We start from the raw sequence: 24296 nt of genomic DNA, 5'->3' as shown, positions 1-24296 counted from the left end.
GGTTAGTTTAATTAATTCAAAAATCTTTTAGGATGTTTCAATATTGATGTTGACGGGTATCATTGAAGGATAAGATTTGTATATGTAATTAATTTGTTTACGTAATAAATACTTGAGAATACACAAAAATTATCTAAAGTATGAGTTAGAAATGTCTAATATAAATATTTTATAATGTATTTAAGTGTTTAATCAAAATATAATTAAATTGTCTAAATAAAATTTAATCGGACAAGTTTAAAGGGGAATAAATTAGGCTATGGAAATTGAAAAGTGCATTTAAAGTGATTTATGGAAAGAAGAAAATTCGGCTGGCAAAGTCTTCATGGTAATACAAGGAAGCTGTCTTTTATCTTTGGACCCTAATATTTCGCATTATTGTAAGATGCTTTTGTGATATTCATAATTTTAACAGTTTACGAATTTTTATATATTTAGAATTAATAAAAAATTATTTATTACAAGTGTCAAAGTATTTGAGCCCTTGTCAAGGGGATAACAAAGTTTAAGTGGTTAAATATTTTCTCCTATTTAGTTGTCACGTTTTGACTTGACATATCAATTAAAAAATAAGTATTTTTATTAAAAAATATTTAATGCTAGGGTAAACACGAAAAAATATTATTGTATTTTCTTGATATATCAAAAATGACAAGTAAATTTCTCAATATAAATATTGAGTTTTTTTACTCAATTTGTCAAGGACCGTAATTCTCCAAAATGCTAGGTCAATTTGTCAGATGGTCTTTTATTTAATAGTTACTATTACTCCTTTCGTAGTAATCATCCGATAAATCAACTATCGAAATGGCGAGTAGAACACCTCAACAATAAGGAAAAAAAAGAAAAAGGATTGTGCATGTCTGTTTGGTGAAATAGTAATTACAACATCAAAAATACCAACTTTGTGGATGCTGATTCTTCCTGTGAACATTATGTATTACACACTCAATGAAGTAGAGAAAAAATAATCTTAATTGCATATAAGCATCAGTAATTTACAATTGCATTTTGCCCTGTGGAAGCAGAGTTATTGCTAACATTTTTGTGCTATTCTGAGGAGACTACATTTGAATTTTACAAGAATGAATATTTCCTCAGTGCTATAGAAATAGTTATCTGCAAAACTCCTAAATACAAACACATACTAAAGATCCTAGACCTAGAGGTGTATGACCCTTTTTATGTCTCTTAAAGATAATACTATATAACAATTGCCACATTCTTTTGTGAAGAAAAGAGGTAGCTTCAGGCAATATGTACAAGCTTTTGTACTATCCATATCTACCTATCTTGTTTGGAAGTTCAATGTCTTAATAGCGTAAGAGTACATAAAGGCGAAAAAGACTGCAAAACCAACCAAAACTACAGCAACTGGTGCCATGAAGTCTGGATTGTATCCGAAATGATCTTTAATGTAGTCCTTAATCATAGGGTCTCGAGCCATATTTGGGACTTTGATAGTAGCCTCCACATCACCATACTGTGATACAATGCAACCATAAACAGTCCATGCAACTGGACAGATCCAGTAATACCATATCCACCACTTGGGAATTCTCTGAGATTTTAATGAGAAATATTAGTATCATTGTTATGCGCAAGATTATTTATATGTTTGAATGCCTGTAAAGAACATTTGACTTACTGGTCTGGGAATGAAGAAACCAGAGAAGAGATTGAAGAGAGCATAGAATGCTGCAGCAAAGATCGCAGCTACTTGGTGGTTCGGTGTGATGGAAACAGTCATCATTCCATAGTATGTCCAGTATAGGAAGGAGAAGAAGGTTACAAAATAGAACCAGAAGAATTTAGCCGCCGTCCACTCAAAGCCAATCATAGCATACACTATAAGAGTATAGTATGTTGTTTGGATGAGTACGTATGGTATTTCTGCAATTACCTGCAAGCCAAATGTATTACATCAATTACTGAGAATGAATAAGAAAATGTCCTGTAAAAAAGATACGACTGCTTGATATGTTGTTACAATTTTGTTGGATAATGCTTACCTGTGCCATAGCATATGGTAATGCTGAATACATCCCAGCAGCCCTTTCTCTATAAAAGACGGTTCTCTCAACGGCTACAATTGGCTGTACAGTCGAACAATTATTGATTCCAACAAACAGTACAGCTGCATACATTGCCCCGATGACTATCATTAGATCACCACTAGTAACTCTGGAACACAGAAACAAACAGACTTAGGAGTTAGTAGTCGACCTTTTAGATTGTCTGTTTTAAAAAAAACGTGAAATCTGTGGGTTAATTTTAGATTAGAGGTAGATACATTTTACTGCCAATGTTCCAGAAAATTGTCCCTATCATTAGTGCTGCAGCCAGACTAAAGAAGAATCTGACAAGGTTATAGTCTGGACTTCTCCAGTAAGTCCACCATTGTTTCCAGAAGCAGGACTTGAACTGGCCCCATGTGGGCTGGGAATATTGTGTGGTAAAGTAGAGGTCTTTGGCTCCAGGAGGAGGTGTGCTCAAATCATTGACAAGAGCCTTGTTTCTTCTGCATGAAGCAACATACATCATTAGTGTTCTTTCGAATGTGCCAAAGACATTTTGCAGTTCACTCATTTTTAACTTACTGATGCAAAGCAGATGATCTGTAGTATTCAGCAAAATCCATTCCTAGTCGAGTTTCTGTGGAAATTGAACTGGCCTCTAGCATCCAGGTTGCTGGATTATACTTCTCTTTAATTTTTTGAACTCCTGGAATTGCCTGCATTAGATAGTTGAATTAGTACACTTTCCTTAAGACACTCATAAGCAAAAAAGTGAGGTGGTTCTTTAGTTATTTGAATGTATAGTTCGAGAATCAGTAAGTACCTCAAAATAATCAATAATTTTCTGAGAATGTCGACCTAATGGGCCTGCATAGATTACTTGCCCGCCTCTTTTCATAAGAAGCAGCTGATGTGCAGAAGAAAACACATATTAGAGAAAGGAAGCTTAGAGAGCTAAGAGACATTTCTTTTTCAGACTGGATGGTGTGGAAGTTAAAAAGATCTCATATTTTACCTCATCAAATGCTTCAAATATATCGATACTTGGTTGATGTATTGTGCAGACAACAGTTCTCCCTGTGTCCACTGTGTTTCTCACAGTTCTCATAACAATAGCTGCTGCTCTTGCATCAAGACCAGAAGTCGGTTCATCCATAAAAATAATTGAAGGATTTGCAACAAGCTCTACTGCAATAGTCAATCTTTTTCTTTGTTCTGTTGACAAACCAGTAACTCCTGGTAGCCCTACAATTGCATCCTTGAGATTGTCTAGCTCAACCAGATCCATTACTTCATCCACAAAAACCTGGAAAAAGGTTTTCAAAGAAAAACTCAGTATTTTTCCTGTAAAATTGATACATTATTACATAAGGAGGAGTTACTCCATACCATCTTATCTTCTTTTCTGACTTCTTTTGGGAGCCGGAGGAAAGCCGAAAATAACAAAGATTCATGGATAGTTACTTGAGGTGAGTGTATATCAGTTTGTTCACAATATCCTGAAACTCTGGCAAATGTTTCTTGATTCTTTGGAAATCCGGATATTCTTACATCACCTTCAATGTAGCCTCCAGTCTTACGTCCAGCTAGAACATCCATGAGTGTAGTCTTTCCTGCTCCACTGACTCCCATCAGTGCTGTCAATACGCCTGGCCTAAATGCACCAGTCACTTCGCGAAGCAATTGAAGTCTGTCCTCTGTTACTCCTTGGTCCCTCATTTCCTGAAAAAATCATTAAGTAGGTTCAAGTTCAATCAAAGTATACTCCCTGATAAGGGGATTGAGGAGCTATAATGGTGATAAATTATCAAACTAATTAGGTGAAAATGAATGGAAGGATACGAATCTTACAGGTGGCATGTCAACAAAGTAGCTAACATCCTCGAAGGACATTGCCAGTGGAGTAAATGGTAGAATCATTCCTTTCTTTGGTGCTACACCATTTGCAGCCTCAAGATTTGCATCTTCATTTCTATGGAGACCAGTAGAGCCAGTACGACTGCTCATTCGTCGGATTTCCATTTCTCCTGCAAGAGAATAATTTTATTGTAAGCCTTGTATTTCCTAAACATATTCTGTGATTGATGGGCTAAAGATCATACTTGTTCTGTTTCCATCAGCTGCAGATAAGGATCGAGGGAGATCATCTCTCTTCGATCTGTTGACTCTAAGTCTAGGGGGGTCCCTACTTTCTTCTTGATCAGCTTCCATATCCCTGGCCTGCTCTTTGGATAATATAGCTTGTGGTTTGTTTAGAGCTGATAGGGTGACAAAAGATCTAATAAGTTTAGAGAATGCACTGAATAGCAAATTCCTTTATACGTTTGAGGAGTGAATACTTACGGCTGAGATACATAAGAACAAAGGTAAAAAGAATGTTGAAGAGAATTGTGAACCCCAGAAGAGCAGCAGCACCAATCCAAAACCACCTCTTTTCAGCAAAAACATCAAAGCTTCTCATCACTTGCACACCCAATCTAGTAATTCCATCTGAGGCCTGTGAATGGATTATGGTTATGAACTTCGATAAATCACACTGCTTCTTTCTGGAGTAGTGTCATGTTTCACTTGATAATATTATGATCAGGAGGGGTGGTAAAGGACAAGGAGAAGGTAGAAGCGAACTTACAGTTCTGTTCATCCACCTTGGAGCAAACATTTCATTTACAGTGAAAGCGTTGAACCCGTAGGATAGAGGTGAAACCCAAAATCCCCATCGCCACCAGTCTGGAATTGAACCTGTTACAATTAAGCCAGAACTTCGTCAGTGATTGAAATTTGTGAACAATCCCCATAAAAAGAATTAAGCATTTATATTTCTATTTTCTGGCTGCAACTTTTTTAAATTGGTAAGAAATAGAAAACAAATGGTATTATCTTCTACATGTTAATGTCTTGAACTAACCTCTAGGCAGGATGAAACCACCCAATAGGAACACAAGAAGGAGTGTGAGTGCTCCACCAGTATTTGCAATAATCATAGTCCTACAAACTCCTGCAGTGAGCCTAAATAATCCAGCAGCCATTTGTTGGATCAGAAAAATCAACAGTGATTGCTTGAAGAACCTGAGCAAGGGAGAAAAGCCGTAAAGTTAAATTCAGTACTCCGCCAAGGTACGCAAGTTTCTCATTTCAAAGTACCAAAGCATCTAATTTTGTAGTGTTGCATGCCTTGGCTAGTCCTTCAAGATCAGTTGTTTTTGACATCTTTTTCTGAAAATATACAAATTCAATGTACTATGAAATGATCTCGAGTTACCTGCTAGCTTCAGGGGCAAAACCAATGGTATAATATGTCATGACCATCCACACAATAGTCTCGAACACAGAAATTGGAACCTTAAGGAGTACAGTTGGTAAAGTGAAAGTCCAAGGTGGATGGAAAAGAAGGTCCCTATGCTTGTAGAAAACAGGAAGCCTTTGTATGATGAGTGAGAGCTCAGAGAAACCATTGAACATATTGCTGACCATTCCAAATATGAGGGCACCAACATAGACACCACCATCATCTTCAGTTTCGTGGTGCATTTTGATCCTCAAGAACACAGTTGATGCAATGAGGGCGACGATAACTATTTGAACGGTCTTGAAAATGTAAACAAAAGAGTTCCTCTTGATCAAAAGCCATTCTTTATCAAAGTTTGTCTTAAGAAGCTCTAATGTAGGGACAGTGTACTTTTTGAATATTAAAGCAGCTGGGTGACTTCTTGTTTTGTCATAAGGAACTGATAGCTCATTTTCTATACGTAAGCCAACATGGAAGCGCTTGAATCTCTTTGCAAATTCACTTACTGATATGTACTGGTATGGCTTATGTTTATTCACCCAGTACTGTTCTTGATCCTTCTTTGATGTAACCTATGCAACAAATTACATGTTAGATTATGTTGCGAATACAAAATGGGATTCAAATATGCACTACGACGTAATTTGCTATAGCAGATTGTCTGTTTTATTTTTCAAGTTAACAATTCCTTATATTATGAGGTGTGTTGTTCGAAACCTTCAAAAATGTTGTTGCACCCATGTGGCATAATCCAAAAAGACATAACTTTTGGATGATTCGACACAGAACCAAAGTCATTTGATGATTACCTCTTGCAAGAAGTCAGCAGTGCCTTTTCTTTCTGGACATTTAAAACCACAGGTTTCGAAGAATTCGAGTACATGTTCACGTGGGCCTTGGTAAACAATCTGGCCTTCAGATAAGAGAATGATATCGTCAAAAAGATCGAATGTCTCAGGAGCAGGCTGGAGTAGAGACATCAAGATGGTGGCCTCTGTAAGATGTACAATCTGCTGTAAACATTTCACTATCTGAAATGTAGTTGAGCTGTCCAGTCCAGTAGATATCTCGTCCATAAATAATGTTTTTGTTGGCCCAACAATCATCTCCCCTGCATCAAGCCCAATATTATTAGCCCATAACTAATAGCATAGTGGTTTTCTCAAGACCACCACTTTTTTTTTCCCTGGGGAAAATCAGTTATAAATTGTTGAGAAATGTGTTTGTGATATTAACTCTCTATTGTGATTCCGTGTCTACCATTCTGTTTTCTTATCAAAAAAAACTGCGATAGTATAGGTATAATTCTCAATTTTAATCTTCTAATTTTTAAGTAACAATTATTTTGAAATAACTTTTTAAAGCTAAACAACAGTTAAAATGAGGCAATAGAAGATATATAGTCAAATAAAGTTAGGTGAAGTAGCTCATTTGATGGGAGCTACTTCAAGAAAGTGCATTAAAACTAAAAAGTAGCGCAGAGCTCTGTGAGAGGTATGGTTGGTAGTTTAACTCCTTTCAAATTATTAAGTCAACAGAAGCATTATTTGGTGAAATTAAATCTTCCCAAAAAATGAGTATTTTTTTAATTAGAAAGTTATTATTTTAATTTGTTCTTGCAAAATATATGAGTTCAAAAAATCATCGAATCACATGTGTTTAAACAACTTATATAACTACCATTACATTCAGTATAATTTACCTTGTTATTACAAGTTATAGTAACATATATTTTTGGGATGACGTTTGTTTATTTATTATCGCAGATAATTCAACCTAGTAAAGAATTTAACCTGTAGTGACACGCTTCTTCTGTCCACCAGAAATGCCACGTATCATTTCATCCCCAACAATTGTGTCCCGACACACATCAAGCCCCAAAATCTGCACATTTTTTCTATTAGTTCAGCAGCTCATCTTGTGTTTGTTTACCTAATAAATTAAAATTTCTACTACATCACAAATAATAAGTTCCTAAAAGATCAATAAATGTTTATTTCTTTTGAAATCTCAAAGATGTCAAAGGAATCTATACATGATCTGAACAAAGGAGTTGGTGAGTAGAGAATTTGACCTACACAAAATGATTTTAGTTATAGAAAAGGTGGGAGGAAAAAGGAAAGTGGTTAGTTCAGACACGTCAATACCTAATATTTTCAAAAAGTCAATTATAAGTTTTAAGTAAATGCAGAACTTTATAAGTGGCTGGTAGGGTCTCAGTCTCACTTACCCTGAGGGTGTAATCAGTGATTAGGCTGCTTTCAAGTCCCTCCACAGCAGTTGCCTAAATTAAACATTAAAAGTAACATCACAATGTCACTATATTGTTCTCATGATATTAAAATTAAATAAAACAAGAAAATGTATCATAGTTACTAAGTAGCTGCTAACAAGAGAGTTAATTACCTTCATGAAAAGATCAATTTCAGCCTCTGGGAAGATTCCAGCATCCCTTTCTCTCCTTGCAAGCTCCGTTAGAAGTTCTAATAATTAAAATATAAAGTATTAATTATTAAAACAACTAATCGAAAGTAAACCGAGAAGTGAAAAATTTTAAAAGTACCATAACGAGAGCCAACTCCTTGGCATCTAGCAGAGAAATCAAGAGTTTCTTTAACAGTCATTTCAGCAACATGAACATCATTTTGACTAATGTATGCCGATGATTTTTGGGGTACAAATTCCTTTAGCCCGTGCCCATTGTATGTGATTTCTCCTTTAACCTGTTCCATAAATAACATGCTCGAATGATGTTACACCGAATATGTTATCGTTGTTATTGTAACATATATGAAAAGTGTAACTAACCTTTAAGCTAGGGTCTAATTTTCCAGCCAAAGCCAAAAGAAGGGTGGTTTTCCCAGAAGATGGTGGACCTAATAAAAGGGTCATCCTAGAGGGCTTAATTATTCCAGAAGCATCTTTAAGAATAGTAAGTTTAGTTTTCTCAGCCAAATTAATTCCAACACAACTCAAAGCTGATTCCGCAATGTTCCTGGCTGCGTTAGGCAGCGAGGGAAGAGCTCTGTCGCCGATATAGCAATCAGCTTCGATCGTTAAGTGTTCGTAACGAACTTCTACTGTAGGAAGGGTAATTCCAACTCTGCAATCATATAAGATAAGATAAGTTACCCGCTAAAACAAATTAATTAAATTTCAGTAAAAAAAGGTGATACGTTATTGATGGATTTATATTATTAATGTGTACGTGGACCTGTTCTAAAATTAGTTCATATAGTAGTTGAACCAAGTTTTTTGGTTTTGATTGTTTGTCACATAATACACGTAGGGTGGAGAGAACGTTTTGGGCATTAAAAATAGTTTTGACTTTTGCTATGAATTTATGTGATTAACTTTTATTTTTAAAATGGTTTATTCTTACCTGTCCTCTTTGATTCCTAAAATGAAAAGCTGCACGACAAGGTCGGCCATTTCTACTTTTCCTTTTCACTTCAACATAAATCCAAACTTTATTTTATCAATCATATTATTATTATTTTTATGATAAGATGAGAAATTAAATTAAAGTTTAGATAATTAAGATTTTGTAGATAAAATTAAACTGTAGTACTTAAATTTGAAAAATAACAAAACCAATTATGTCTCTAATAAGCAAATTAGAAATTCTTATAATCTAATAATCACATAAATAAAAACTTTTAAAAATGCATTTTTGTTAGTGGATAGAGCGGTTCAACTGCACTGTTTTGGATTTGTTGGGTTCGAAATTATAGTAAAGCATTTTGGCTTTACATGAGTTAGAAAAAAGAAATGTTTGGCAAGGGCAAGTTGCATATTGTGAATTTGTGATGCATATGCACATGGTATATGATTTGATATATGGTGTTCACGATAAGATTTGAAGAATAAAATGTGTACATAATCATTTGTAGTCGTTGGATATTTGACTTATTCTTATAAGAATTACACCTAATGACAAAAATGTTTACAACTCATCTCACCCACATAAGAAACTCTAACATAAAACTCTCTTGCTACAGTTACAAATTTATAATCATGATTCCTACACCATACCGAACATATATAGCACACGCAATAATGAGGTTCAATTAAATAACCAACATTAAAAAAAAATTATGTTATGAATAACAAGTTGAAAACAAAATTTGATATAAATTTATTAAAATTTAAAATCAAAATTTATATTTATAAACTTATTTTATCTCAACTTTTAGATAAAATAAATTAGCAAAATCTCAAAATTATCGTTCTGAAATAATTTAGTCCATGAACTAAACGAACGAGCCCATGACCAGAAACTTATTTTAGATAATATGTTTGAGAAACTTACTTGTCGATTCGATTTCTGAACTTTCTGAGGAACTTTTCATTATCTTCCTCTGCAACTCTGAAAAAGCGATCAATAAACTCTTGGCGTTCATTGATTCCCAGATTCCGAACATCAACTTCCTTATGAACAACTTTTTTATTCCCTTGATTTTCGCTCTCGGCGAACGATTTGAGCACCGTCTTTCTCAATCGATCGTAAGTCGGCAATCTCTCTAACGCAGCCCACGTGAGTGCTTCTTCATCTTCTTCTCCACGAGTACTTCTTCTACTCGGCATTGGATTGAACACATCTTCTACCATCCAACTTGCTCTGCTTCTGCTTCTACTCATCGTTCTACTCATACTACTCCTACTACTCCCCAACCTCCTCGGTCCTCCATTTACTTTTTCACCTTCCATTTTCGCCGAAATCTCCCGATCTAACAGTAATTCAACGCTCAATATCGAGAAATTAACAGTTAGAAGACACAAAAACAGAGCAGAGAAACGATATTTTTCGTACGGAGCTCGTATTAATGGAGAAGATTTTCTGTTTTGTGTCAGAAAGGGTCTCACGCTCTTCTGGTTGTGAAGACGGAGTATAGAGAATGGGCGTATGAGTCCAGAAAAATTAGTGGATATTTATATTAGAATCAGGGGACAGGTGACAAAAGTTGGGTGATACATGTTTTCGCTATTTCATATTAACTGAATTTTAAATTAATGTAAATGTTAAGAAATATGTGAGTAATTCTTAAGTTAATGTAAATGTATTAAGAAATACTCAAGTAAATTTACAGGTTAAATACATATCTATTAACGAATACTAAGTAAATTTGTGAGTCATTTTATACCTATTAAGGAAAATTAAATTTGTGAATTAATATATATTACTGAATTTGTGAGTTAATTCATATCTATTAGAAAAAAAACATAATTTAAATTATATTTTACACTATTTTTTTTGTTATTCTCAAGTCATTCTAATTAAAAGTAGCAGTACAATTTATCTCCAATATCTATCAAAGAAAAGGGAGCATAATTTAAATCATACTTTTCACTCTTATTCTTTTATTTATTCTTAAGTTATTCTAAATAAAAGATGCTGAATTTATCTCTTTAAAAAATGTAAGACTTCATTAAAGAGGACACATATATTAAAAAAAAATTCAAACATGTGTTCTAAACTTTGATCAATTCTATTATTTTTTGAACAAGAAAAAGCCTAGAAATCCACTGAAAAGAAAGTACTTTATTGTTGTATTTATTTTTCTTTTGATATTCTGTTTCTCCATATCTTAATTTTATTGATCGTCTTTCCACTTGCTAATTTTCAAATTATACATAGATTATACCGAAGAATTAAATGGATGAGTTTGAATTAAATTCGAACAAATTAAATATTTGGGTTAAAATTACTTATTTCTAAAGTAAGTTATTACTCCCTCCATCCGGTATTGTTTGTCATAGTATATAGTTTAGAGTTAAATTATAAAAACTTTGACTAACATTTTAAGAGGTATTTTTTCATCAAATTAATATGTAAAAAATTGCAATTTATTGTACTTTTCATATAGTTTTAGCATATCTAATTTTTTTGCTTAAAATATCGAATTAATGTAATATGATTTAATTTTAAAAATTAGTCAAATTGATTTTCGAAAAGCACAACATGACAAATAATACCGAACGAAGGGAGTATTGATTACTAATAAATTGAACTTTAAAATACATGAAAGAAAGCAAAGAAGAATAACAAATGATTAATTATAATTATGAGGATTCACAAATTTTAATCTACATTATATTCGTTATCACAAAATGCCAAAATAAAAAAATGTACTTGAGCTATTAGATACCAAAAAATAAAATACGAGCTTTGCCAAATTTTAACCCAGAGTTATAGTAATAGTAAAATTTCAAAAAAATAAATAAAATCTAATCTGATGTTATTGTTACCAAATTTAAATCTAAATCCACCACCAAATATAACTCTCTATATAATTATTAAATTTTGTCACATCAGTTCAACTATTTCACAAATATCTAGTTTGTCATAATTATAATTTAAAACCATGAATAAGAACAAATAAAATTAATTAAACTAAAAACATTTTACGTTTAAAATAGCAATTCCGCAACAATGAATTAGCTAATAAGTAAACTAATTACTATCTATATATACATATACCTCAATAGTCTATTTTTTAATGACGCTTTCTTTCATAATTCATTTTTTTTAAAGAATACTCCTTATTTAATGGATGTCAATTTGGCGATCTTGAAATTATTAATAATATTATTAGAATATAATACAACTAGCAATTTTAAAGAGCAAAATTGCCCTATTTTTTGAATTCAAACATGAAGGCTTCGTCAGCTAGCAAAAAGATGCTTCACTGTAGAGAGCTTTTGGGTTGGTGATGGTCAAATTAATTAAAATATATAATTCTATACCTTCTTCCTCGAAATTACGTAACACTAATTCCATGTCACGATTTTATTATATAGATATTAGCTACTAGTTCAATTATTGGATTTTTTTTTTACGTGCATGCATGTTTGTAATTATGTGCATGCTTGTATTATTTTATTTTTTCAAGTATATGTAATTTCAGAATGGTACTAGGGGTTTGATTACATATTCATGTGAGCTCAATCGCTCTGTCAAAATATTATATAAAGAAAGAAAAAAAAAAGATAACTTGTTTAGGAATAGGAACACAGTAATTCTTTTTCAGAATTTATCCAGTTATTATTATTCTCTTTGTTTTATAAAGAATAGTCTTATTTGATTTGATATAAAATTTAAAAGAAAAAGATTTTTAAATTTTGTGATCATAAATTAAAACTATGTAAAATATATAAAATCGTTATTTAATTTTGTAGTCTTAAATATAGTGCGTGAAAACTGAAATTAAAATGTTACAAAAAAAAGTATCATTTCTTTTAAAACAAATTAAAAAGAAATTACTTTTTTTAATTAGAGAGTAATATTTTTCAAAGAAATTTACGTGTCATTACTTAAGAATGACATGCCAGTAAAAGTAATTAACATAATACATAAATATGCTCTTTAATTTGGATTCGAATCACATTTATGTCCTTCAACTTTGGGTGTGCACAAGTAGACACTTAAACTTGTATAAAGTTGAACAAATAGATACACATGTCCTACATGTCATTTTTTGTCCTACATGGTGTCCTACGTGTATTTTGCCATGTAGGACTCATGTGTTTATTTATTAAAAGTTGGATAGTTAAAGTGTCTGTTTGTGCATTATGAAAGTTGGATAGTTAAAGTGTCTGTTTGTGCATTATGAAAATTGGAGGTCAAAGTTAAAATTTAAAGCTAAATTTAAGGTCCAATATATGTATTATGCCAAAGTAATTTGGGGAACCCACCAAGTTAATTAGCTACCTTAGCTTAATTTAATTTTCAGAAATGCAATATTGACTGCTTCAAGAAAAAAAAAAAGATTGATATTGTTAAGGTCCAATATATGTATTATGCCGAAGTAATTTGGGGAACCCACCAAGTTAATTAGCTACCTTAGCTTATTTTAATTTTCAGAAATGCAATATTGACTGCTTCAAGAAAAAAAAAAAGATTGATGTTGTTTGGTATAACAAAACACCAAATTAAATTATTAAAATAAAATGATTTCACAGACCAAGTTACTTAACATATAGTATTAATTAGGCACGTCAAATGGTATGTTGGCTAAAGCATGCTATGATAAAAAAATAAAAAAAATAGGAAACTGTTATAAAATCAAGCTATAAGAATATAATCATAAAGAGAAGAAGACAAGAGAAGTAGATAGAAGAAGAGAAATTTTCTTCTTATTCAAGTATACGTAAGTCTCATTTGTCTATCATACAATAGTGAATGAACAATCCTATTTATAGAGTGAGAAATCACTCCAAAAATCACCATATTAAGTATCATAATAAATATATACATTCTTATCCAAAAAGGTTCATGAACCCAGTGAATATGGATGGTTGTTCATGTACCAACTTTATGGACTATCCACTTAATTCAATGTATTTATAACAGAAACTTTTAAGTACGTATTATTGTACCACTACTTCTTTTTATAAAAAATCGATCGATCAAGCTGAAAGTGAGATTCAAAATTTAGTGATCAGAAGGGAAGTAACTTAGCAGGTCTCCTTGAAAATGGGAAGGGGATTGCAATGGGCGGTGCGGGATAGGGTGAGGCGGGTTGAGCTTAATTGATAAATTTTTTATTCAGTTCCGTTCTGTTCAGTATAATAATTTTTTGTCATTTTCAATCCACCTTCACCTCATCCTGCATAGAGCCGCCCCGCATAAATTTGCCTTTATAATTTTTTAAAATATTTTCTTTTTCTAGTTAAATTTAATACTAAAAATATAAATCATAAAAATAAATTTATTTTTTATTAATTTGTATTAAATTTAATAAGATGGTGACTTAAAAAGTTATTTTTTAGAGGCCAATTCATAAACATATAAGAAATTATAATTTTTTTACTGAACAATTTTTATTTACTATTTTAAATAATTTAATAATTTTAAAGAAATTATTTTAATAAATAGTATCTTATCTCTCTTAAAAAGTTAAAAATTAAGTTTGTCGTAAGGATGACGGCAAGGGTCAACTATTCAAACGACCAAAAACATATGAAAACACCCTGCATGTATTGATTATAGGAAAATGATTTGCTATATCTTTAATCATTATATATATCTTTATTAATATATAAATAACTCATTTCAGTAATAATCAAAGGACTTCATTTAATTTGTATGAACATTCTTAATAATCGATAATATTAATCGAGATTATTACCGCTTCGCTTCTAATGAGAAATTAGCAAGTCTCCTCCCTGGTAGTTATCAATTGAATTTATTAAATACAACATAACATACATAAAACCATATATATTATATTCACGTTGCATTAATTTGCAACTGGATTCTCCTTCCACAACCACCATATGATGACATGCAAACTGCGAATCTTAAGTTTGATAAATTAATTATTTGTAGAAATTTTATGTTGTATTAGTTCATCATGAGAGAGAATTATTATTTATAATACAAAGTTTGGGTGGATAAAAGAAAAGAGCTATCATAACCAATGGAGACACCGAAACAGTAATAAAACATAGTAATATATTAAATGTAATTGGGGTTAAATGAAGATTAAGAGAGATTGTTTTCAATAAAATTAAAATTTTTAATTTAAAAGAATATTTTAAATAAAATAATTTAGAGAATAAAATAACGAATCATAGCAAAAAGACATTGTAAACATGACAAAACATTTTAAACAACAAACAACTATAATAAAATATGTAGCGTCGAAATTCTAATAAATATATAACTAACTAAATTAAAAGATTTAGTCAAATTGCCTACTTTTGGAGTTTTGGTCTTAATGCATTCAAATAAGGAAATTAAAAAATCATTTCATTAATTTATGATTTATTAACGAGTTACTATAATACATTCTAGAAGATAATATTCTGACTAATTAATAATATACAGAAAGATCTAAAATCCCATAACCTTTTTTGGCACCAAATTTTCATAGACCAGCCTTGCCGTCCAGTCCATTTAGTATATATCACTCATTTAAATTGGAACGATATATAACTCAAACTAATTTATTAAAAAAATTTACAAGACTGATTTTTTTATTTGAGATGTTATATATTAAACATTCGAAATTAATTAAAATTTAATAAGAATAGAATAGATTGAATTATGACTCACTTTTTTAATCTAATCAAATTCGTTTAAATCGAAATAACAATTTGAGCGGATCATTTATTAATAAAAAGTTACGTGTACATACGATTCAAACAAATAATACAGATCGCTTAACTCATTATTAAATATTTACATTCCTCTTATGGCCAAAGCCTGCAACAGTATTAACCAATTTTTGTAGATCCCATGAATGTGTATTAAATTCGAGTTTTAATTTTCTTTCTTTTCCTTTGAAAAAAAAAGGGAATTAATAATATCAATTTCTTCAGGATCTAAATATCTACTTAGCCAAAGAATGTATGGTGCTATTATAATTTTTTATCCAAAGTTTTCCAATTATCATATTAATTATATGTTTGTTTGAACTTTAACTCAACCACAAAAAAATAAGTGGACGGAACCTTAACTTTGACTATCATGAGAAAAATGCAAAATTCTCTCTTTTGTTTAATTAATTATTATTTGCAAGATATCAATTTGTTCACACTTACTCTAGAGAAATAGTCAAAATGGGGAAAATACAATTAACCATATAAGTAAGTAGCTGGCATGATTTAGGTATGCTTTGTATTTTCCAATATTAAATCATTCTTAATACTTTTCCATAAAATAATAATATTTTTTATATTTGATAAATAATTCTAATTTTTCATTTTTTTTGTATTAATGTCATTATTTTATTGCTACAGAAACATACTGGATTGTTAAGATCACATGTTTCAAATTTTCTTTATAATTTAAAGTTTTGAGTTCAGCCAAATCAATTCACATATTTATTTTATTTTATTTTTTGGAAAATGAGGTACCACACATCAATTTTATGTGACGTAGTATACGAAATTTAAAACGAGTTATTGGTTTAAAATCATTTTAAAAAGATTAAATAAGAATTTTAAAATTAATTTTAGATATGAAAAGATATCTTATTTTCTTTTTCGACTACATTAAAGTCAAAAATGTGTCACAGATAACGTTTGATTATAGATTTTGTTGAAACTTGAAAAAAATATAAAGTTATGTTAGAAAAATACTTTTAGAACTTAAAGTTGTGTTTGGATATGTGTTTTATCAAAAGCATGTTGAAACAAGGAGAAGCTATGGAGTACTTCAGACCTCCATTGAAGAAGCTTCGAGAAGGATGAAAATGGAAGAGAGAAACAGAGTTTTGAAACTGCTTTGAGTGAATGAGAGAATGGAAAAACTTGTATTATCTCATCTGTGAATTACAATTTATACAAGTGTGTATCTTTCTAATCACAAGCAAATTGCTGGAAAAAATAAGCTAACTAACTTTAATAACAAACTAACTAACTTTATAACAAAATAACCAACTCGTAACTAACTTGTACCTAATCTGCCAGCTAAGCCAACTTGCTCTAAATTAAAATTAACTAATCTGCATCTTAACACTTACCAAATTTCATAAACAGACAAAGTGTTAGATATATTAATTCCAATTTGTACTCTATACAATCCTCTTAATAATAGTTCTCACAAAATAGGCATTATTAGGTCCTTAAATGTTCTTAATCACTCCCATTTTTAGTAGGACACCTAATTTTTAGGAATGTAGGATTAAAATAGGAGGTATATTAACTACTACGTTGGAAAATTATTTTATTTTGTTATATTTTCCCTGAATTAGTCATGAATATTTTGTTTGACAAAATCTCAAATAGTTTCTATGTCGCCAACTTGAGAAATTTTTACTAAATCCACTTTAATTTCCAAGAATAAAAGAAAGAAAAGAAGACAAATTACATAACTTCACCTTTTTTTTCTTTGAACAAGTTTGTAAATGAACAAACATTTATTAGATACTTAGGCCTCATTTGTTTCCACTTAACGGAGGTTTGAATATTAATTATTCAGATTCAGCTCATTAAGTGCGTTTGATTTTTCGATCTGAAACTGAATCATTCAGATTCAACCCATTATAAGTATATTTGTTTAATTTTTTTAAAAATCTCTTTAGATCTGTAGGAGACTCTTAACAACATTCAGACTCATTTGATAAGTTATCAAATAATAAATCATCACTTCTATGTTTTGAGCGTGCCTTTTTATCTCATAACTAAAAATTTCTTCTTTCTTTTCTCAATCAAACACCGTTTTTTTCCTCTTGAATTGGTAAGTTTTTATAAATTCTTTCAAGTATTTTTTTTATATTAATAATATTCTTGTATTGACGCGTGTCAAGAACATTGGTTGCGATAATATTTTTGTTGTATTATTGTTGATCAAGGTTTTTGAATGAAAAAATAGTACTCCAAATCATGATTATTAAAACTTTTCGATTTTTTTAATCAAAAGTGATATATTTTGTTGAAATGAAATTTTTTATAATATTTATTAATATAATGTACAATTTCACTTGCACATTCGGATATTGAAAACAAACAACATTAATATTTAGTGTTCAAATTTAGAAACTACATCTTAATATTCAGATGCGTATTCAGATCAAAACACTCAAAATTTAATGCAAATCTTGATATTTAAATGTATATTCAGATTCAGACCTCTTAATTTTAATGAAAACAATTGAAGCCTTAGACTTGTTCTAATATTTGCTCATATATTTTCAAACCTTATATATAATATTAAAATGCTGTTTAACATTTAAAATATTTTATAAAATTATGTATTTTTTTAATAATATTTTTATAAAATGTGAATTGCGATGATATATTTCCTCTTATAGTTGTGAAAAAACAATAAAACAAGCTAAGGGACAAATGTATGGTCGATAACTCTACATTGTCAAGTAATTAAGGTGTACGAAGTTGGATAAGGTACGATAACCACATAAGTATATGATTTAATTAGAAAAATATTGTTCACCTACTAAATCATATATTAATATAAAAATAAGTGTGAAAAGGCATAAATATGAAGACCCTTTCAACTATATTTTCCAAGTCCCTGTCAAAGGTAGGTAAGTTTGTTTTTTTTAATCATCTTTTTTGTCTTAAATTTTTATACAAATTCTGTGAACTTTGACACTTAACCATCTCATTAATGAGGACCCAATCTTTAGATTAATTTGGATTTTTGTTGGTTGAATTATTGCCAAAAGTGTGCTGTTAGATACCTGCCTCTCCGTCTCAAAAGATATCATTACGTTTTTTCAAACCTTCACATCTCTTAGCAAAAAAATAAATATAATTTCTCTGTTTGATCGTGGAGTCAGAATATTCACTCATTTATGAAGTAATTAGAGAGATTGAATATATATGTATAGATTTTGCTTATTTAAATAGCGTAATTTTTTGAAAAAGGATGTCAATTGTTAGTAATGATTGTTCTGAATTAGGTTAGCTTCGTCATTATAGAGTAAGCATTACTCTAATTTCTAAGATTACTGTAATTTTCAGGATTAATGAAAATGTTGAAAGCTATGACTTCGTTAAATTTTTCAACTGCAAGTTGTGACTTAAAATAACTTGTGTTGTTTTCTATTACAACGTCTGTGACTAAGGGTGTGTTCCTTATCGAGAAAATTTTCAATCTTTTTTCATGTTTGAATAATATTTTTTCTAGGTAAGTAAGTTATTTTAAAATATGAAATTTCATAAGTGATGTGTATTCTCATCCTTCAACGCATCCTATTTTCATCCTCACATTCGTAATTTCCTACCTCTTCTGTCATTTCTATACTCTATCTTTCATAATATTTGTCTAAATTATATCTAAATATTTTAGATTTGTAATTTTTTCTTACCAAACGTGAAAAAACAATTAACAAATCAATATCTAAAAATACGTTTGTTTCAATACCGAACACACTCTAATTAGTCAAAGGGGTCCCTACGAAGAAACTTATGATTCGTTGAGCATTGTAGGGTTTATTGTTTTAGAAAATAAAAAATATTTAGTATTCTCGTTTCAATTAGTTTAAATGTCTATAATTGGGCACAAAATCAAAGTGAGAGATATTAATATTAAGAAAATTACAATCTAAACTAAGTTTGAATTTTTTTATTATTATAAATTATATATTTATCCTATTAAATAATGCTACTCCCTCCGTTTCAAAAAGCCTAGTTGGACATGGAACGGAGTTTAAGAAAAGAAAAGAAAATTTAATTGTGTGTTCTAAATTAAAGTTATGTCAAATATATCAAAATGCCCTTTAGTCTTGCGGTCTTAAACATGCCATGTGAAAAGTTAAAGTGTTACTAAAAAACGAACAGATTCATTCTTTTAGAAATAGACTAAACAAAAAATAGGATAATTCTTTTTTAAACGGAGGGAGTATATAAATTGCAACCGAGAAAGGAATCTACTAATGTTCAATCAATGTTTCAAAATTACTACCAAATGATACACTGTAATGACGTGAATGAAGTTGTTCTTCACTTAATCAAAGATCTTAAATTCGAACGATGTATATAGAAAAATTCCTTAGGTTCAAACATTGGACGGAAAATTTTTTTTAAAAAAAGAAGTTTTCAAAGGTTGGGAGAAGTTGGTGGATATGCTTGGAGGATTGAGGCATCAAGTTGGTTGAGATTATTTTGACTTTTTGTTTACCTACAACAATAGTTATTGCAGGACTCCAAGTGATAGTTGTGGGCCATTGGGCTCTCGTTTGATGCCTACTTTTGGCCCATTAAATCAGACACGTCACGTATGCTTTCTTATCCTTTATTACTATTATTATTATTATTATTTGGTCCCCAGAGAGACACGCTTGAAAAACTTAAACTCAAATATTTTTGGGAGCATAACGTCACCATTCTTACATTATTACGTAATTTTTATTTTTTTGCAATTATTCAGAATGACGCACGATTTTTTCTATAGATTTAAATCGCAGACCTCTGATTAAAGGTAAAACAATTTCACCACTGCACTATTGAAAATTGTACTCATATTTTTTTTTTTTATATAAATAGGAGCAACCTAGTTAATTTATACAAGTGGAAAGGAAAACCATATATAAAATGTGACATATGCATAATTCAATGATTCCATGCAAGTGGAAATGAAAAATATATATAAATTGTGAAAACAAGGTGGCTACTTTCAATATTGAGGTAGCCGACACCAAATACTGAGTTGATTTCATGTATGATGTAATATCAGTCTTAAACACATAGAGTATGAAACTGAAAATAGTTCATTTTTCCAATGGGAGTCAAGTGTGTAATTGATGTTAACGTCCTTAGAAATGTGGTATCAAATCCAGGAAAAAGATTCTTCAACTATGTCAACAAATTTATTCATGTTATTTTTTAAGCTCGAAATTACTCACGACAAGTTAAATTAATTTCTTCGATTTGTATTCATGGCCAAAGATTACTTCTTTTTCTTCAAATTTTACAATAAAACATGATCAAACGTCTAATTTTAATTTGCACATACTGTCATTAGTGAGAAAAGTATTAAAAACACTCCTAAACTAGGTGTTCATTATTAGTTTCATCCTCGAACAGTGTTGATAGTCTTAAATTAACTGAACATAAATACAACTCTGATATCACAACATGAGTGAAATACATTCCTAAATTATCGTCAAGTTTAGAAGTGTTTTCAACACTTTTTTCAGCTTTTTATTAACAGTCACATGCAACACAAGAGTTTGAGATCACTTATTATATGATGTGGCAGATCAGGGTGTATATAAGTTTAGTTAGTCAAGTAGAGAGATATTTTTACAATTGTCTATAATTCGAAGATGAAACTTAATTTTCGTCAAATTCAAAGGTATTTTTCAAATTTTTTTCTTAAAAATGAGACCAGACATTAGAAAATTTTGAAAGTTATATCTGTTTTGAATATTTATTTTTGTGGTCTATGCAAAGAAGAAAAAGACAGGATGTTAATAGTACTTCGACCAACATTCCTACAAGTGGATATCTATGAAAATCAATAAGAGAGCTGTCTATGGACCCAAAGAGGGCTTAAGGTTAACGGGCCCTTCCAAATATAAGAAAGATTTATAAGAGTCATTGTTTTAAAAAATTATGACATTAAAAGTGAAACTCATAATGTATCAATCAAATCAAACATTTCGGAGTAATTATGATTTTGATGATAGGAAATTCATCTTTTGGAATGGTGTTTGAGAATTTTGAAAGTCAAGGGTTTTTATTTGGGCCATTCCTTACTGGACTTAAGAGATTCAAAACACAACCCAGAGTGATGTTACAAGAACACCTAGTGTCTAGGGATGACAAATTAAGCCCATATAAATATCATCGGTCTAATCTGCTTAAATTTAGATTGATTATTGACCTAATCTGACATGTAATTTGAATTGATCAATTAGAAATTTTGTCAAAATAGTTTCAAGGAGGTAAATGTAGACGTAGAAGTATTGAAAAGACGTGATTAAACATGAGATAGAATCATATGGAGGACATTGTAGAGGATTGGATTGCTTATTCTTGTATGCTAGTAGTCGTAGTTCTTATTATTCATGTTACTATAACAACTATATAATGCATCTTGCACTTCAATTATGATATTATTTTGTAGTAGTTATCGTTATAGTCAGTCCAGTTAATTAACAGCCCATAATGAAGAAAATTAGCAAAAGGCAATAGTAGTGTTAAGGAAGAAGAGAAAGTATCATACCTGTAAAGCAGAGCTAATATATGAAAAAGCAGAGCATATTAAAAGCGAAGGGACATGCCGATTCTCCAATTGTATACGACTTTTCGAACATTCTCATCATTGCTGCTTCCTCCTCTTTTTTTTTTTCCTCTTTTATAATTCTACTAGTCTTTTCGTCAATATAACCAATCTGTTTAGATTCTAAAACACATGGCAGTTTCGCCGGAAACAATGCCGGATAGTTCCTTCATCGATTTCCGTGCACCGCCGCCATCTCCGATCGCCTCAGGACGCCGATCCTGCGTTAGGAACGATGAAGTCCTCACGGAATTTCTGCAAAATTCGTTAAGAGTACCAGACCTCGTGCTACCTGATCGAGTATTCCCGAGGCAAAAATCAATTCACAGTCCGTCGAAACTCGATTTTCGGTCATTAGCGTCCTTGGACAGTGACGCAATCGCGAAAATTCTGGATTCAGTTGCGACGATTGGATGCTTTGAGGTTGTTAACCATGGAATTTCAGGGGATCTGATCAAGTTAGTTTTATCTGCCGGGGATGGAATCTTTGGGATTTCGCCGGAGAAAAAGGAAAAATTGACAATGTCATCGGAAAAGGCATATGGATTTGAGGAATTTCACGGGGAGGAAGAAAGAGAGACGAGTGAAGAGTTTGTTTGGTGCAGAGGAGATCAAAATTTCAACAAAGAAATGGAGGGAATTTGGCCTCTTGGATTTTCAAATTTCAGGTAATTAAATTCATCAATTTTGTCCCCTCTTTTAATTTGTTCTTAATTAATCAGCCCTTCGTAGTAAGATTGATAATATGAAATTGTAAATTAAATATTTAGCTGTAATGTTTGTTAATTCTAGGATCCAATGATCAACCTCTAATAAATACCAAGGCTTGTAAGCTCATAAGTCATGACCATATTGTTTCGATTCAATGGTTAATCCATGCGTTTCGATCAATTTAATGTGATATAAGCTCGCCTATAAGTCAAAATCTAATTTGACTCGTTCATTTGTCAACATTATTAACATGTTTGCTTTGATGAAAATCTTGACTCCACCACTAGCAACATAACTTATAATCTCAAACTGAAATCATTGCAAACACATGCTAGCTATTTTTTTTCTCTTTAATATAATTATTGCTCTTCATGCTTCGCATGCGTGCTAAATGATGATGACTGAATCAACGTTAGATATTTTAAATCATATTAGTTGATAATTCACCTTGTTAATCAAAACATTCGTACTAATAAAATTATTCAATTTCAATGACAGTGAAAAGATGGAGAAACTTTTGGATGGCATGGAAGACATATCTGGAAGAATCCTACAATTCCTGCAGCAAAATACTCCTAAAAAATTAATCAATGAAAATATCGATGACGAAAATGGGGATTTGCCAGCAACCTCCATCTGCTATTTACACAAGCATAAAGGAAGTTTAAAAGGGGATGAAGAGTACATGATGAACACCTTGAAATACGATGTGATTCGAATGTTGATTAGAGGATCTGAGTTTCCTCATGCATTGTGCTTGCATGTTAGCAATGGATGCTCAGAGTTTCATGTTTATTCTAAGAAAGGTTGGGTCTCTTTTCAGCCTGGTAAAGATTCACTTATTGTCACCATCGGAGATCTCTTGCAGGTAATAAATTTCAATGTCTATGAGTATATATATCTTTTTAACCAGAATGAACTTGTTGCCACGATCCATTGAGATTAAAAACTAATAAAATGATCCATTATGACGGCCATCATTGTGTTTAACTTTAGGCCTTTTACTTTTAATAGTATCTTTCTTTTCGTATTTTACAAACATCATAAGGGCCCCTTAAGTAACCACTTTGTTCTAACATCATTTTAGATTTAAAAAAAATGGAAAAAAGTAATGATAACAATCATTCGTGGATTTGTAATATTTCACTTGAAGTCTTTAAGATTTATGTTTTTATTTTCATGTATTGAATTGTTTTAGAGATGGAGTGGTGGACAATACAAGCATGTGATAGGAAGGCCTGTTTATCAAGGTAAAACAGAGGATTGTGTATCCATGGCTTTACTAATTTCTCCTCCTAAGATCATCGAAGATAACTCTACTAAGCATGAACATGAACAAGAGAAGACCGTTTCAATTGGGCAACAAATTATTATCGCGATAGCTTCTATTCTTATTTACAATTTCTTCATTTATATCTATAATAAGCTTTGAAGATTTTCTATAATGAGTCTGATACAGAGCATTTCAGTTTGCCTTTTAATTTCCTTCTCTTTATTTTTGTTGTTGTTAGATTGTATGTACATGGTTTTCGGATATGTTTTGTCAAATATATGAGATTTAAGATTTTGATCATGCTATTAT

General features: G+C 30.9%; 2 protein-coding genes across 2 annotated transcripts; one reads left to right on the top strand and one right to left on the bottom strand.

The window, feature by feature from the left end:
* Positions 1-954: 954 nt before the first annotated feature.
* On the bottom strand, positions 955-10014 carry LOC107015059 (ABC transporter G family member 36-like). The gene is made up of 21 exons (XM_015215223.2): positions 9617-10014; positions 8113-8407; positions 7868-8027; positions 7711-7787; positions 7535-7588; positions 7098-7188; positions 6114-6415; positions 5278-5876; positions 4924-5084; positions 4648-4757; positions 4362-4515; positions 4121-4276; positions 3870-4045; positions 3408-3740; positions 3034-3324; positions 2842-2925; positions 2601-2734; positions 2294-2521; positions 2013-2184; positions 1649-1903; positions 955-1561 (listed from the first exon to the last, which is right to left on the bottom strand). Exons 1-21 carry the CDS (start codon positions 10012-10014, stop codon positions 1289-1291), a joined length of 4503 nt encoding a protein of 1500 aa, XP_015070709.1. The 3' UTR covers positions 955-1288.
* An 11879-nt stretch (positions 10015-21893) lies between these two features.
* Positions 21894-24287, top strand: LOC107012902 (gibberellin 2-beta-dioxygenase 8). The gene is made up of 3 exons (XM_015212868.2): positions 21894-22671; positions 23213-23582; positions 23913-24287. Exons 1-3 carry the CDS (start codon positions 22136-22138, stop codon positions 24144-24146), a joined length of 1140 nt encoding a protein of 379 aa, XP_015068354.1. The 5' UTR covers positions 21894-22135; the 3' UTR covers positions 24147-24287.
* Positions 24288-24296: the final 9 nt, after the last annotated feature.

This window comes from Solanum pennellii, chromosome 3 (genome assembly GCF_001406875.1).
Source record: "Solanum pennellii chromosome 3, SPENNV200".
NCBI classification, from domain to species: Eukaryota; Viridiplantae; Streptophyta; class Magnoliopsida; order Solanales; family Solanaceae; genus Solanum; species Solanum pennellii.
Note: the sequence above shows the minus strand (reverse complement) of the source record. Positions and strands in the feature narration are given on the sequence as shown.